This window comes from Takifugu rubripes, chromosome 12 (assembly GCF_901000725.2).
Source record: "Takifugu rubripes chromosome 12, fTakRub1.2, whole genome shotgun sequence".
NCBI classification, from domain to species: domain Eukaryota; kingdom Metazoa; phylum Chordata; class Actinopteri; order Tetraodontiformes; family Tetraodontidae; genus Takifugu; species Takifugu rubripes.
The window spans coordinates 8433117-8449190 of record NC_042296.1 but is presented as its reverse complement, the minus strand read 5'-3'; the positions used below and the strand labels follow the sequence as shown (position 1 = coordinate 8449190).

At 45.7% G+C, this 16074-nt stretch overlaps 2 protein-coding genes across 5 annotated transcripts; both read left to right on the top strand.

Moving 5' to 3' along the window:
• Positions 1-1266: 1266 nt before the first annotated feature.
• On the top strand, positions 1267-5456 carry stm (starmaker). Of its 3 annotated transcripts, XM_029844600.1 has the most exons (11): positions 1267-1363; positions 2384-2442; positions 2706-2717; positions 2919-2954; positions 3101-3127; positions 3629-3745; positions 4032-4345; positions 4487-4877; positions 4983-5029; positions 5102-5140; positions 5214-5456. In XM_029844600.1, the coding sequence occupies exons 1-9, from the start codon at positions 1353-1355 to the stop codon at positions 5024-5026; spliced, it is 1011 nt and encodes a 336-aa protein (XP_029700460.1). In that variant the 5' UTR covers positions 1267-1352; the 3' UTR covers positions 5027-5029; positions 5102-5140; positions 5214-5456. The 3 variants fall into 3 exon arrangements, with proteins under 3 accessions (XP_029700460.1, XP_029700458.1, XP_029700459.1); XM_029844598.1 differs by having other exon boundaries at positions 4032-4877; XM_029844599.1 differs by lacking the exon at positions 2919-2954 and having other exon boundaries at positions 4032-4877.
• A 2094-nt stretch (positions 5457-7550) lies between these two features.
• LOC105417179 (collagen alpha-1(III) chain) lies at positions 7551-15637 on the top strand. 2 transcript variants are annotated; one of them, XM_029844588.1, is made up of 26 exons: positions 7551-7658; positions 10290-10354; positions 10432-10485; positions 10665-10703; positions 11138-11200; positions 11415-11444; positions 11528-11587; positions 11662-11691; positions 11919-11981; positions 12198-12248; positions 12390-12437; positions 12932-12976; positions 13085-13120; positions 13194-13304; positions 13427-13534; positions 13629-13655; positions 13858-13896; positions 13981-14031; positions 14115-14156; positions 14229-14255; positions 14336-14395; positions 14475-14534; positions 14611-14640; positions 14884-14919; positions 15095-15159; positions 15361-15637. In XM_029844588.1, exons 1-26 carry the CDS (start codon positions 7648-7650, stop codon positions 15487-15489), a joined length of 1380 nt encoding a protein of 459 aa, XP_029700448.1. In that variant the 5' UTR covers positions 7551-7647; the 3' UTR covers positions 15490-15637. The 2 variants fall into 2 exon arrangements, with proteins under 2 accessions (XP_029700448.1, XP_029700449.1); XM_029844589.1 differs by lacking the exons at positions 7551-7658; positions 10290-10354; positions 10432-10485; ... (1 more) ...; positions 11138-11200; positions 11415-11444 and having other exon boundaries at positions 11533-11587; positions 11898-11981; positions 12198-12247; positions 12356-12449.
• The last annotated feature ends 437 nt before the right edge of the window (positions 15638-16074 follow it).

The following is a 16074-nucleotide window of genomic DNA, read 5'->3' as shown; positions in this document are numbered from 1 at the left end:
TGTTCACATGTTCACGTGTTCGAGTGTCTATGTGTTGACTCATTGCAGGGTATCCACACATGTCGGAGGGTTCGTGGTTGTTAGCATGTTTGCTAAACTGTTCTGCTCTTCAGACAGATGAAAGGATCAATGTGGAACCTGGTCCAGCTGGTTTTACAGAAAGCCAGATTCCTTCCTGTAATCCAGCGCCGTCAGTTCCTGCTTCTCTTCATTATGAGCAGCTGGAATGTCCCCGATCAAACCTTCTGTCTCAGAAATGAGTCAGCAGAGGTTTAAACATCAGCCTGAAAAACAAGATTTTAATTTTTACAGGTGAAGATCATTCTGGATCAATTTATAACCAATATTAGTATACACACGCACACACACGCACACACACACACACACACACACACACACACACACACACACGTGTGTGTGTTCTTGTACCTGCTACATACTGAGTGACAAACGACTCATTCTGCTATCAAAGTGAGGACATTTTGGCTGCTCCTCACAACTTCAATGGACTGTTTGAGGGTTCAGACGTGTTTTTAAGGTGGAGGTCAGAGCTGGGTTGAGGATCAGGAGCTGGGTAATGCAGCATGGCTGTGAACATCCTCACTAAGATAGAAGTACAAGGATGTGTGCACAAACGTCCGTGTAATACAGTCTCTGGTCTCTGACTCTCATGGTCAAACTACAGGATTCATTACAATAATCATTAATAATAAGCATAATAAAAATAACTAATAAATATTATCAATAAATTCTAAATACAAATCAGTGAGGACCAGAACTCTCACTTTGCAAGTAGAACACACACACACACACTACATTGATGGACTGATAAAACTGAAGTCTTGATCGACATGTTGGACTTTTGCCGACGCGTCATTAACCAGTTCTGAGCCACTTCTTGTCAAGTTCAGCTTCCTTAAGGGAAGAAAAACCTTCATCCAACCTGTTGTTGTCTCATATAGAACCACATACCAGAGCTATGAGCGCACGCACACACACACACACACACACACACACACACAAACACACAGAGTTTGATCCCAGTTGAAGACAGAGAAAGAATGAATATATGAATATTTATTCTCAGTCTGAATCTGACATCAGTTTTCCCTTGTGGGGGATACTGTAGTGAATCTGCAGCGTGACGTTCATCTGGGATCATCTTTGGGGGCCTTACTGGCTCGTGAAGCGTTAAACATGTGACACATACAGGTACAGGTGCTCAGTGGGAGGGGCCACATCAGCAGAGGGAGGAGGAAGCTGGATAAAACCTGCTGCCGGAGTTTCACAAGCAGATTTCTGAAAGACAACAAATCTGGAAGCTTTCTGTGACCTCTGATCTGCTGAACAACATGTTCCCACGGTGAGTTTAACCCCTTTTCTACCTGTGATCCGGACCTTTGATTAGAGTACCGTCAAAAGAACCAAAAACTGAAAAAAGAGGCTAAAAGTTTGTGGGTAAAGATGAAGAAAACTCAAAGGTCTTGTATTTTTAACCCCTTTATCCCTTTTGGGGTCATGGGGAGGGTCCACAGTGGGTGAAGGCAGGTCCACCCCTGGAAGAGTTGCCAGTTCATCACAGGCCCCAATATGAGCATTTGTGGGTTTGGTACCTTGCACGAGGGCAATATTGTCTTGCGGCACCTCTACCGGAACACCTTCCCTGTTTTGTCAGCATTGGAGCCAAGAACCTTCTGCTTCTCAGCCTAGTTCCTAACAACTGGGCTACCACCGCCCCGAAAACGAACCCTAACCAGCCCTACAGCCCTATAAGCAACCTGTCGGGTAGCTCAGAGGCTCCTCTGACCTTTTGCTGTGAGATGATCAGAATAATCTGGTGGGCATGTAAATCTGCTGAGGGATCAGGTGATCACCTGTGTGAGGCCAGCAGAGGGACCTCAGTGTTTGAGCACTGGACTCTGGCGGAGCCATAAAGCTCCAGTGTCTCCGGCGCCGCGGCCCGGTTCCTCTTGCAGCTCATTGTTTCCTCCTATACGTTGGAAGAGAAGAGAAGCTTTGTTTTGTTTGCCTGCGTCTCACAAAGGAACAGTCATTCCTGCTGTAGCAGCCAGACGATTCACCTGTACGACGCTCGCCCGTCGGCCGCCGTCTTCAGTTACAGCCCAGAACACCGTCAATCACAACGCGCACACACACATCAAAGACGCACGCACAGTACGTGCACTAACGGGGTTGTTGATCGTTGACATTAATGCTGATTTCAGACGTTGACAGGTCAAAACTGTCGAAAAGTGAAACAATCTGAAGTGAAACATGTAAATATGTGCAGTCAAATCAAGCTGCCTAATTTTGCATGGAACTCTCTCACTCTGTGTGTGTGTGTGCGTGCGTGTGTGGGTGTGTGTGTTTGTGTTTGTGACAGGTGTGTTTTGTTCCTGCTCGTCACCTTCGCTGTAGCTTCCTTCGCGGCTCCTGTCCCCGGTAAGATCTGACGTCATCACTTAATAAACATTCATCAATAAGATTTACTGAAGTTCCAGATTTACTTAAAAATAATCAGAGAAGTCTTAAATGATTTAATTTTTTTTAATCTTCAACAAATTCACACTCAAGTTGGTGTCATACAATCTGATTTAAAATTGAGTCATGTGACTAAGTCAGTTTATATGATGTCACAGATCAAATACGTCTTTAAAATGTTATTAATTAACTGAAAAAAACGTGTTTTTCTGTCTTTCTAACAGATGAAAATACAGGTAAACTTTACACCCATCTATCTATCTGATCGGAAGCACCTTCCTCTGATATCATATAGAGTTACACATCAACAGCGCCCCCTGATGGCGACATAAGTAATCAGGCCTCGAACAGAATCATTTTTTTCCACTAAACTTTAACTTTAATGTCAACCTAAAATGAACAGCGGGAATTTTCTATTTGCCACTTTATAAATTCAGATGACAGAGTAAAAAATCTGCTGCAGTTCATCAATGGTAACACACACACACACACACACACGCACACACACACACACACACAAACACACACACACACACAGATACACACACAGATACATTAACAGCATGACATGATGCTTGTTTATTTTTGCTGTTAATCGACTGTGTTTCTTTCATTGAAGGACAAACTGCCGGGGAGGCTGAGCCAGGTAACCACCAACACAAAACTAATCAATAAGACCAATTAGCAAACGCACAGGCTGTTGATCAGGGTCAGCTTCTGCTTCAGGGCAAAGTTCACCTGTCAGCCCTTCAGGATCTACATCAACAAAACTGTGGTTGTGTAATCACGATCAGTAATGGTGTAATAACAGTCAGTAATTAGATAACGATGAGCAGTAAAGGTTCTCGTCTCCTGAACCACTTTATCCCTCTCGGATTCACGGGGAGGGTCCACAATGGATGGGTGGCCAGTTCATCTCAGGGCATTTGTGGGTTGGGTACCTTGCTCAAGGGTACCTGGGCAGTGCTCCGAAGGTGTTCTGGGACCTTCCCCTACTACCCAAACACCTTCCTTGTTTTGTCTGCACTGGGGCTCAAACCAGCAACCCTCCACTTCTCAGCCCCCAACAGCTGAGCTACCATGAAGAGTTTAAATAATGGTGAATAACACGAAGATGAGAAGTGTTTGGTTCTTTTGTGTCGATCAGAAGACTCTACAGTCCCAGCACTGATGGATGGTGATGCAGGAGATGGCAGCGACAGCACCGATGGTGGGGGCAGCGATGAAATAGGGGACGATTCCAACAATGGCGATGACGAAGCAGGTGAGCAGGCGTAACACCGGTGAAGGCGGGGCCAAACAAAGATGGCTGCCACTCCACTTCCTGCCATAAATATTGCAGCTAATTATCCCGAGGTCAGCGCTGCAGCCAGCCACCAGGGGGCCTCCGGGCTATTCCACTTTCATCTTTATTGAACCATCTTTATAACCTCATTATGTGCACTTATCATTTAAAAATCATCTTTGTGTGTGTGTGTGTGTGTGTGTGTGTGATGTACTCTCATCCTCATGGTCTTATATCAATGATGGTGACTCTGGTTCTGACTCAGTCACTGAAGGTCAGGAGGATTCTTCACCTGAGGATGTGTCTGAGGCGGATGAGGCTCCTCTGGGTGAAGCTGCTGTGGACTCTGAGAGCCAGAGTGAGGAGGAGATTGGGGAAGATGTGGACGAGGAACCTGACCTTGAAGAATCAGATGAGACAGTTCAGGCCCTCTCTGACAGTGACCAGGACATAAACTCTTCGGAGCAAGTTGAAGAACAAAACAGTGAGGACCAGGCAGAAGATGACAGTCTTCTTGACAGTCCTTTGGAAGACAAGGAGCTGGAAGAGGTCAAAGAACCCAAGTCTTTAGAGGAGGAGGAGGAGGAGGGGGAGGAGGAGGAAGAGGAAGTGGAGGAGGAGGTGGCAGAGGCCGAAGAACCCAAAGATAATGACAGCAGCAGCAGCAAGTCTTTGGAGGAGGAGGAGACAGCAGAGGCCGAAGAACCCAAGTCTTTAGAGGAGGAGGAGGGGGAGGAGGTGGAAGAGGAAGTGGAGGAGGAGGTGGCAGAGGCCGAAGAACCCAAAGATAATGACAGCAGCAGCAGCAAGTCTTTGGAGGAGGGGGAGGAGGGGGAGGCAGAGAGTGAAGAACCCAAAGATAATGACAGCAGTAGCAGCAAGTCTTTGGAGGAGGGGGAGGAGGGGGAGGAGGAGGTGCCAGACGATGAAGAAATCACTGAAGAGGTCCCTGACGACCCAGAAAGCATGGACACAGATGAGGAAGGCAGTGATGGGAACAGCATCCAGTCTGACTCCAACAACACAGAAGAGGAAGAGTCAATAATAGAGGACAGCCCACAAAATGAAGATCCAGACGACCAGAGTCCAGGAGCGACTGACTCCACTGAAGGTGACCTGGCCTCATACCCAAGCTTACAGTCCGAGTCCGGCGCCAGTGTTCATTGTTCATTGTTCAATGTTCATTGAGGTAACCTTCTCGTGTGTGTGTCTGCAGGATTTCCTGGGGACTCAAGCGACCAGCCGGCGAACAAGGAGTGAAGGGTAAAGGTCATGTGACCTACAGTCCCAGTATAAATCTACTGGTCTCTATTTACGACTTATTCTTATTTCCAGTCCCAAATTAAAGACTCTGTTGAAGCCCTGCTCCTCCAGGTAGTATCACCATCATCACCATGTTGTTGTTCTCCTGGAAACAACAATACAACAGTTTTTATGTTTCTATCAGTTCAGTTCACCAACACCACTGTGGAACTCGGTCACCATGACAACAACAAGCTGAACGCCAACATCGTGCCTTCTTTCCTTTTCAATCAACCAATCACAGCTTTGCTCTTCCATCTGCTTCCAATCTGTCTGTCCGTCTGTCTGTTCTTCAGCCTTCAGTTCGCCACCAGCTGACCTGAGATCTGCTCGGTGCTGTCTGTCCACAGAGGAACTGCTAATAAAGTTTGAATTGTTTTCTCATGCAGCCTCTGAGTTTTTATTTACACATCTGACTGTGACGCCCCTGACCTACACAAAACCAGTATCCACCGGTCTTCAAGGTCACATGACCTGTGTGAGGCTTGTTAAACAGGGCTTCCATAGGACTAGAATCTATATATCTTCTATCATTATTATCGTTCTCAGTGTGGTGGCTGGTGCTTATACAGCCCCCCCCCCCCCCCCCCCCCCCCCATCCATCCATAAACACCAGGGTTAGAAGATGACAAGAGAAGGTTTAGTTGAACCAGAAATAAACACTGAAAAAATCCCCAGGGAGGAGTCAGCTTACCTGCAGAGCCAGGCGGAAAAGTCTCACACACACACACACACACACACACACACACACACACACACACACACACACGAACATTGAAGTCACAACCCCATTAACCAGTCCTTTTTGAAACAAACACACCTTATCAGGCAGGAAGTTATTCCACTCCCCCATTCATGTGTCTGTATGTGAAAGAGTGTGTGTGTGTGTGTGTGTGTGTGTGTGTGTGTGTGTGTGTGTGTGTGTGTAAATTAAAACTCAGTTCCAGCAGGTTACACATGGAAGCAGCTGATAGTTGGATATCTGTGAGAAAGGATTTACCTTTACTTAAGCAGGTGTGTTTCCACTGATGGTGAGCCGTCCCACTCTCTCTCTCTCTCTCTCTCCCTCTCTATCTTTCTCTCTCTCTCCCTCTCTCCCACTCTCTGCCATACACCCCCCCCCCCCACACACACACACACACACAGGTATATAAGTATATTTTAATAATTCGTAATTAATGAAGATGTCAACTAAAGATTTTAATATTTACGCCTCCCTCACGTTGCCATGGCAACACTGAATCGGGAAGCTCAAACTGTGTGTTTCCGGGTCAGTTTGATGGTGGTGTTGCCATGTGTTAATTCTTCCCTGTTAGGATCTGAGCGTGCAGTTCTAATCCAACATGGCTGCCGTTAGTAGATGTTGCTCATTTAACACCTCATTTCTTGGCTGGTTCTGTCTTTAAATTCAAACCGTGGAAAAGGATGCTGGTGTGTTCCTGTCATAATTACCATAGATCCAAAACTGTTCTTTAGCTCTGTTCTTGTGTTGGTGCTGGTTAATGATTGTGTACCAGAGCGTTCCTCCAGCGTTCCTGTGGTTCCGTGTTCTCCCACAGCTCTTCGTTACTTCACACTCAAAGGTCTTAGTCAAGCTGCAGTCACTCAGAACAGAGCTGGACCGGTCCATATTCCATAGAGTGGCCTTAATTCCTCTTCTGGACCGGTTCCCAGAGTCTAAACTGGATCTAGCTTGGTTCTGGTTTCAGGATGTTCTGCTGCAGACTCACGTTCTTTCCCTGTTCCCACAGGCAGCAGGAAACTCCACAAAAACAAGGCAGAAGGTCAGAAGGTCCAAAAGCGGCACGGCTCAGGTGGACCTGGTCCAACACGGGATGGGGGTGTGGGTCAGGTTGGAGGAATGTCGGCAACTTTATCCCCTGCAGGTACGTCTCCCTTTAATAAAGCTCCTATTCTACCTGGAAACACACCTGAGCACAGACAAGGCCTTCAACAAGCTCTGAGGCCACCCCACAGGTGCTGAGGTCTCCACACTGGTGGACGCTCCAACACACTATTTTCATCTCTAGGTTTGTTCTGAAGATGGAAAAAGGTCAATAAGTGTGAGAAGACCAAGTTCTTCAGACTCAGCAACGCTCAGAACATCTTTCCTCCCATTCGACCCATTTGAACAGGTGAATTTTAAACCTCTCGGAGGAAACAGGTGGAGTTTTGAGTCTGAACATGTGGAGACTCTATCGACCCTTCAGGATTGTCAGGGTGGCTTTCAGACAGTTTCAGTCTGAACAGATGTTTTCTTTGACGTTCCGACCAACTCAACCTGAAACAACACTGAGGAACAGGAACTGCTCTGTGATGATCCTGGGCCTCCAGATGTGGGTCATACTGGACCAGAACCTGAGTTGTTCCAAGGGTGACCATGTCACAGATGCTATCAGGCTGCAAGTACCCCCACATCCAACACAGAGAATAATCTATATCAGAGGAAGTACCTGCGGTCATCTTTGTGGTACATTGAGCAGTATTAGGAGAAGCCCCTCCCCCAACAGTGGGTATAAACACCTGTGAGTGAAGGAGGAGCCGCAGCTCTTCTGCTGCCTCTCTGCTGAACAGAAAACATGCTGCCACTGTGAGTACGACTCTATTCTACTATATATGAGCTATGCTGCACAGCTGTGAGTACTACTACTACTACTATATATGAGCTATACTGCACAGCTGTGAGTACTACTATATATGAACTATGCTGCACAGCTGTGAGTACTACTATATATGAGCTATGCTGCACAGCTGTGAGTACTACTATATATGAGCTATGCTGCACAGCTGTGAGTAGTACTACTACTAAATATGAGCTATACTGCACAGCTGTGAGTAGTACTACTACTATATATGAGCTACGCTGCACAGCTGTGAGTAGTACTACTACTATATATGAGCTATACTGCACAGCTGTGAGTAGTACTACTACTATATATGAGCTATGCTGTACAGCTGTGAGTAGTAGTACTACTATATATGAGCTATGCTGCACAGCTGTGAGTATTACTATATATGAGCTATGCTGCACAGCTGTGAGTAGTACTACTACTATATATGAGCTATGCTGCACAGCTGTGAGTAGTACTACTACTATATATGAGCTATGCTGCACAGCTGTGAGTACTACTATATATGAGCTATGCTGCACAGCTGTGAGTACTACTATATATGAGCTATGCTGCACAGCTGTGAGTACTACTATATATGAGCTATGCTGCACAGCTGTGAGTAGTACTACTACTATATATAAGCTATGCTGCACAGCTGTGAGTAGTACTACTACTATACAGTATATGAGCTATGCTGCACAGCTGTGAGTAGTACTCCTACTATATATGAGCTATGCTGCACAGCTGTGAGTAGTACTACTACTATATATGAGCTATGCTGCACAGCTGTGAGTAGTACTACTACTATATATGAGCTATGCTGCACAGCTGTGAGTAGTACTACTACTATATATGAGCTACGCTGCACAGCTGTGAGTAGTACTACTACTATATATGAGCTATGCTGCACAGCTGTGAGTAGTACTACTACTATATATGAGCTACGCTGCACAGCTGTGAGTAGTGCCACTACTATATATGAGCTATGCTGCACAGCTGTGAGTAGTACTACTACTATATATGAGCTACGCTGCACAGCTGTGAGTACTACTACTACTATATATGAGCTATGCTGCACAGCTGTGAGTAGTACTACTACTATATATGAGCTACGCTGCACAGCTGTGAGTAGTACTACTACTATATATGAGCTATGCTGCACAGCTGTGAGTAGTGCTACTACTATATATGAGCTATGCTGCACAGCTGTGAGTAGTACTACTACTATATATGAGCTACGCTGCACAGCTGTGAGTAGTACTACTACTATATATGAGCTACGCTGCACAGCTGTGAGTACTACTACTATATATGAGCTACGCTGCACAGCTGTGAGTAGTACTACTACTATATATGAGCTACGCTGCACAGCTGTGAGTACTACTACTATATATGAGCTACGCTGCACAGCTGTGAGTAGTACTACTACTATATATGAGCTACGCTGCACAGCTGTGAGTAGTGCTACTACTATACAGTATATGAGCTATGCTGCACAGCTGTGAGTAGTACTACTACTATATATGAGCTATGCTGTACAGCTGTGAGTACTACTACTACTATATATGAGCTATGCTGCACAGCTGTGAGTACTACTACTACTATATATGAGCTATGCTGCACAGCTGTGAGTAGTACTACTACTATACAGTATATGAGCTATACTGCACAGCTGTGAGTAGTACTACTACTATATATGAGCTATGCTGCACAGCTGTGAGTAGTACTACTACTATATATGAGCTACGCTGCACAGCTGTGAGTAGTACTACTACTATATATGAGCTATGCTGCACAGCTGTGAGTAGTACTACTACTATATATGAGCTATGCTGCACAGCTGTGAGTAGTACTACTACTATATATGAGCTATGCTGCACAGCTGTGAGTAGTACTACTACTATATATGAGCTATGCTGCACAGCTGTGAGTAGTACTCCTACTATATATGAGCTACGCTGCACAGCTGTGAGTAGTACTCCTACTATATATGAGCTATGCTGCACAGCTGTGAGTAGTACTCCTACTATATATGAGCTATGCTGCACAGCTGTGAGTAGTACTACTACTATATATGAGCTATGCTGCACAGCTGTGAGTAGTACTACTACTATATATGAGCTATGCTGCACAGCTGTGAGTAGTACTCCTACTATATATGAGCTACGCTGCACAGCTGTGAGTAGTACTCCTACTATATATGAGCTATGCTGCACAGCTGTGAGTAGTACTCCTACTATATATGAGCTATGCTGTGTCCTCTCCATTCCTGCCCTGCTGCAGGACACTTTACTGCAGTTCTGTCTGCTTTACTGTCGCTGCTGGACTTCATGTGCTCGTTTTGATTGACAGGTCTTATGACCAATCAGAGTACTCGTATCACTGATTATTTATCTGCTCACAGCTGCTGATGTTTCTGGATGAGAGCTGATTTTTATCACTTGTATTGATCAACAGTGGCTCATACAGAAATATATCAACCAGTAATTGCTCTTTATGGACAAACAGAAGTGACCAGTATTGATTATGCATTAGCTGTTTTAGTTTTTAATTGTTTGAACTCTTAATTGGTGCTGGTTTATTGATTATGTTGGACTGGTTCATGACAGGAACCTTTTGGTCGTGTCCATGGTCGCCTTCCTGACGACCACCGTTTGTATGGCTCCTGTGGAAGGTGAATATTGATCTGACCTCATTTTCCTCCACATGTTTGATTGATGATTTAACATTGATGCCTTTTTTGTGTTCCAGAGAAGGAGGAAGTGGAGGTGGAGGTGGAGGAGGAGCTGTCCGAAGAGGAGGAGGGTACCTATCAATCAGAAAAACACAACTGATAACCAATAATCAATGATAAACAACGCTCAGACAAGCTGCTCGGAGATGGAAAAAGAAAACTAACAAAGAAATAAATCCATTAAATGTTTTCTGGCGTATAAACCATTAAACGTGTTTTTAATTAGTGCAATAATGTTTTCTTCTTTCAGATGACGATGACTCCCAGAGTCACGATAAGATTGATGAGGGTGAGCCGCTGACCTTTAACCTCCAACATAAACCTGCATAAATGGTTTTTTCCTGTTGCCACATCACACAATTAACCTTTCCTGTGGGTCTTTTAGCCATAAATTTGCTAATTAATATTCAAATAGTTGATTATAATCAGTTTACATCATGAAAAAATTACATAAGGAAGAAACACAAACAAATGAACTTAAACGTGTGGACTTAAAACCCTGATGGAGAATCGGAAACCTTTCAAATGAAAGAGGAAAGGAGGCTGAAATCCGAGCTGTGCTAGTCGGCGTCGGTCCTCCGAACCCGACTTAATGAACATCACTGACCCTTGATGACCCCTGTAAGAAGATCTGCTGCTCCGGCTTCTTCAGCTGCTGGAAACACACGTTCGATTCATCCCGGACATCCGATCCTCTTCACCGTCACCCTCCTCTTCCCACAGGAACGGGTGGCGTGCAGCAGACCACCGTGGCGGCGGCGGCGGCCGGGGCAGAGAGAGGTTCAGGTGAGTCGCCCTCCATCGTGTCGTGCTCTTCGTGAACAGTTTAATTGTTCGCATGTGGGCTCGGGTTTTAATCCAGATTAACTGGCTGTTATTGAGACCTGGAAAAAGAGCTGCCAGAACCGAGAGCAGCGAGGAGACCTTCAGCTCTACAAAGATCTAAGTCAAACACAGGTCAGAGGTCACAGAGTCTGACTCAGGTGTGTCTCCTCTGCAGGTCTCCCCTCCATCGGTCTGGACTCCAGTGGTGAGTGGTGACACAATCTTCTGGCTGTTCAGAAGAGCCATGAAAAGAACGGCTGTGTAAGGTCTGGTTGGTGTGGATTCCAGGTTCCGGAGGTCCGAAGCTGGGAGGCGGAATGAGCGAAGGACCAGCTGGAGGCTCTGCAGGTAGAGCGGAGAACAGGAACCATCAACACGTGTGAGTTCTGCTGGATTAACTGGTGGATTAACTGTCTGTGCAGGAGGTGGTCCAGGAGCTGCTGACTCAGCAGGTAACAGACATCAGGTGTCATGACTCAGCATCTCTTCTGCTCTGTGATTGGCCGGTCAAATCGCGTTACCGTACACGACTCTTGAAGAACAAGATGTTTCCTCCTTATGTGTTTCACTTTAGCAGAAGGAGGGTCAAACACTTCTGCCACTTTACAGGGTAAAATGGAGCCATCGGGTATTATTGTTGACGTTCAAATGTACCCAGGTGGTTCTCCTCCTCCTCCAGGTTCCTCAGGTTCTTCTCCAGATGCTCTCTCGGGTGTTTCTGCTGCTCAGACTCATCCTGCAGGTGAAGTTTATGTTTTAGCTGAGAAAATACTGCTCCAGAACAAATGATGTGGTAAAATGTAATTAAAGGTAATTAATTAAAAAGTGTAAGGTCAGTAAATTGCACACGTGTGTGTATTATAGATTATCAAATATAATCTATAAGCATAATAATAATAATCGCTGATCTTTGATCCGACTAATCTGCATTTACACTTTTAATCTTTGTGTGTCTCAGGTAACGGAGTGAAGCTGCTCAACGGGGGAGGAGGAGCTGACAGTCACGCAGGTGAGCCGTCTCACCTGTCTCACCTGTCTCACCTGTCTCACCTGTGTGTTCACCTCTCTGCTCCCCATTTCTTCATATCCAATAATCAATATTTGCACCTGTGTCCCGGGTTACCTGTGGTTACCTCTCTTTCCCCCTCAGGTGCTCCAAGCTCAATTGGTGCTGGGTTGTCTCACCTGGATTTTACAGGTGAGTGTCCAGGTGAGGGCTGGCTGCCATCTTCTTCACCTAGAACCCAATTATTGATTAATGATTAATGATCGCTGAATCGTGATGATGGTGTGTAGATTAGCGCCGGCTGATCTGGGTAGCCAGGAAGCTGGATGACATCATCAGTGTGTTCCCGCAGGTGCAGGTGAACCTCCAGATACAGACGAAGTAAAATCAATCATCAATGAGTTCATGTGAAAATCGGTCTAAATCACACTAATTAACGCTGTCAGATTAAACATGAACCGTATGTATAAGCTGTGCAGCGGTTAGCATGTGAGGCTAGCAGATGGAAACACCACATTCGTCCGTCGCCAACAGTTAAATAATACCTGTTGGTCTGTTTGTCACCTGTATATTCACGGGTGCTGACCTAAGAAAGAGTCCGAAACATGAACCTCTGGAGAAGAACCCACTGTTTAAAACCCAAACTTCCTGTCTTCGTTCTCCTCTTCTTCCTCCATCAACACCAGGAAACAACCACCATTCCAGCCATGACTTTTTGCTCGGCCTCATGGGTAAGTTTCCATGACGACAGGTGGGACTTGATCTCCCTTGACGTCAGGTCTGATCACGACAGGCGAGAATGGTGCCATTCATTTGTGCTTTGTGTATTTTTCATGCAGGTCACATGACTCCATCCACTTACCTGGATTCCTCAGGTGTGAACATAGTTTCAGGCTTCTGTTAAACATCTATATCGATCACCTGCGATCAAAGTCTCTGTTATCTCAGCCATTATTTCAGGTGCGTCAGCAGCTCCATCTATAAATGACGCCAGTGGCGTTGGTCTGGACTCACCTGGGCATCCTAACTCCGCCCACAAGCCAGGACAGGTGGCACCAGGTGGGTGGCAGTGTGACATGCTGACATATGTCTGATGACAAGTTGACTTAAAACATTGCGTGGTCACATGTCTAAACACGAATATATCCTTTCTGTTGCCATGGTTACACGCTGTGATGAAGATTCTACGCATCACTCTGACATCAGTGCTCACCTGTCAGGACCCGACGGTTCCTCTGGACCTGAGCAATCACTCGCCAGCGCTGTGTCAGGCTCCTCCCCCTCTGCAGGTCAGGACATTGGTGTAGAGAACACATAAATCACACTGATTTACATAGACGCAGGTGTACTGACTGTCTGTTGTACTGTCTGTTCTGCCCACAGATGGAGTCGACCCAGTTGACACTAACGGTGAGCAGGACGCCATTAAAGCCTTATTTTAAGCTAATGCTATATCCTCCCCTTTGGCTCCATGAATTACTCCCAGAAATTGTGTTTTTAAGACTTTTTACAGTGTGTGTGTCAGTAAGACCGACTGTACTTCCTGTTTCATGACAAACATCCCTGGGAAGCTGGTGGAGATGTAATTAAAGGGATATTTTGTGTCTGACAGGAAACAGTCGACAGACGCTGCTGACCGACACGATGGCAGGTAAAGGTGCACACGTGTCATGTGACAGAGGTTAGTTCGAGTCTTCTTCAGGCTGTAGTTTGAGTGTGTCGGTTGTTTCCGCAGCAACAGACTCTGTTCTGGACCTTCAGACTCAGCTGCCGTCCGATCCCACCGGTATGGCCGCAGAGCCCATCAATAACTCCCCGATTATTGATCTGAGATCAGCTCAGAAGTGTTTTCAACATGTTTGTGATCAGGTGGAGCAGAGTCGGTGACCCGCCTTCACGGTGACATCACAGGTGAGAGAGACACTGATGGATCGCTACAGCAACAGATCGCATCAATCTGACTTTCTGCTCTGATGCTTCAAGCTTCAGGACTCGGCCGTGACATCACAGGTGAGACCTGCTGCAGGTGAGACCACGTTTACAGCCTGGACTTCTGTGGACTCACTTCCTGTCATGTGATCACACTGCAGAGTCACCTGTTCTGCTGAAGACAGTGGCTGCTGACAGCTTCACACATGCGCCACAGACAGGTAACTGTCTGTCTGTCTGCCTGTCTGTCTGTCTGTCTGTCTGTCGTCTGTCTGTCTGTCTGACTGATTTTCTCTTCAGGTGTTTACTATCACACCAACCTTGTTACCATGGCATCAGATTCCACAAGGCCAGACACAGGTAAGCTCCGCCCCCCCCCCCAGAATAGCTGCCGGACGGTTGAAGTGTGATGTGAAATTTCTGGTTCTGGTTTCAGTGTCTCCAACAGGAGCTTCACTGGACTACAGTGAGTCTGGTTTACCCTCCCTCTTCTTCTACTCTTTTCCAAAATGGCCGCCTTGCTCGGTCCCCCCCCCCAGCTATTTCTGTCTTTTCCTTCAGTTTCTGCTCTTATATTTGATATTTGATCATGTTACTAAATACATGGACTATTTTGACTGTTTGTGGGGTCCTCTGTGGCTCAGGTGACCTCCCACTGGTGTCTCAGCCAGATCCCAGATTGTTCTTACTGTTTTCTGGTGTGTTTCAGGTCATCAAGCTGTGACGGACCACAGGCAGACAGCTGGTAAGTTTCCCAGTAACAACTGAACCAGTTCACTTTAAAAAACCTAACCAGTCTGAAATCAGTGACCAGTCCATTCTAAACCCAGTTTCCAGTCTGTCTAGACCCGTTTCTTTGTTTGGTTTCCTGGCACTGACTCTGGATCAGGTGTTGAAGGTTCTTTCTTTCTCTCCTCTTGGTTCTGCTTGTTCCCTGCAGGTCCAGTCACTGGCCAGTACAACCCATCTGGTCAGGGTCCTGAAGGTTCGTACCACCCCAAACCAGTCAGACCAGTTTGAATGCTGAAGGCCTGAGCTTGTTTGCCACCTCTTGTTTACCTGTAAACCTGATTTTATCCAACGCATGAAAGAACATTGCTGTGGAGCCTCTTTTCCCTCAGTTTCCATGGTAACGCAGCTCATCTCTGTCTGTCATGTGGTCCAACGTCTCGTTCTTCTGTTCCAGGTGCAGAAAATGTGGAACTGGAGGATACCTGCTGACTTCCACATCAAGCCGCAAGTTCGATTCCTGCGCTACAGATTCCAGTGCACCAACCAATCAGCATGGCCTGGCAGCTCAGGCTCCGCCCACTAGGGGCGGGGCCCAGGTGCTGCGCTGTTATTTAAGAGTTTTGTTTTTTAGTTCGGCTGAATCCATTTGAGCGAGGTCAACAGTGCGATGACAGTTTTAATATTTACTGTTTTTAACTTTGGACATTAAACTTGCAAATGTATCTTTTTAATCACTATTTCTTTGTTGACATCCAACATAAATCTGAGGTAAAAGCTGCGCATTAAAGATGCTGAGGCTCAGGTTTTAGAACATTGGTGGGCGTTTTTTTTTTTTATTATTAATTTCAGAATTGAGCTCCTCAGGTGTATTTGTGGAATCACTCTTTCATCACTCTTCAACAGCTTTGGTTACTGAGACATGCAAACTTCTGGCCTCAAGGGGATCTGAACCCATGACCTTTTTATTGAGATGAGGTTCATTCAATGCTAGCAACGCAGATATAGAATAATCTTTATTTAATTAGGCCTTAACCAGGGTACTGAAGTAATTTTCAGACCTTTAGGTTTATGAATTATTTACATTTCAGAAGCTAAACTGACGCAATCTTCATACACAGACTATAGAAATTGTGATTTGAAGTTAAAAGCTGCAATTCTGTGATGAAAT

Bases quoted from the DNA above. Each gene is read 5' to 3' on its own strand.
- stm (XM_029844598.1), top strand. The intron at 3,746-4,031 runs GTGAGCAGGCGT...GTTCTGACTCAG, and splicing joins CAATGGCGATGACGAAGCAG to TCACTGAAGGTCAGGAGGAT. The intron at 4,878-4,982 runs GTGACCTGGCCT...GTGTGTCTGCAG, and splicing joins AGCGACTGACTCCACTGAAG to GATTTCCTGGGGACTCAAGC.
- LOC105417179 (XM_029844588.1), top strand. The intron at 10,486-10,664 runs GTACCTATCAAT...TTCTTCTTTCAG, and splicing joins GCTGTCCGAAGAGGAGGAGG to ATGACGATGACTCCCAGAGT. The intron at 11,201-11,414 runs GTGAGTCGCCCT...TCTCCTCTGCAG, and splicing joins CGGGGCAGAGAGAGGTTCAG to GTCTCCCCTCCATCGGTCTG.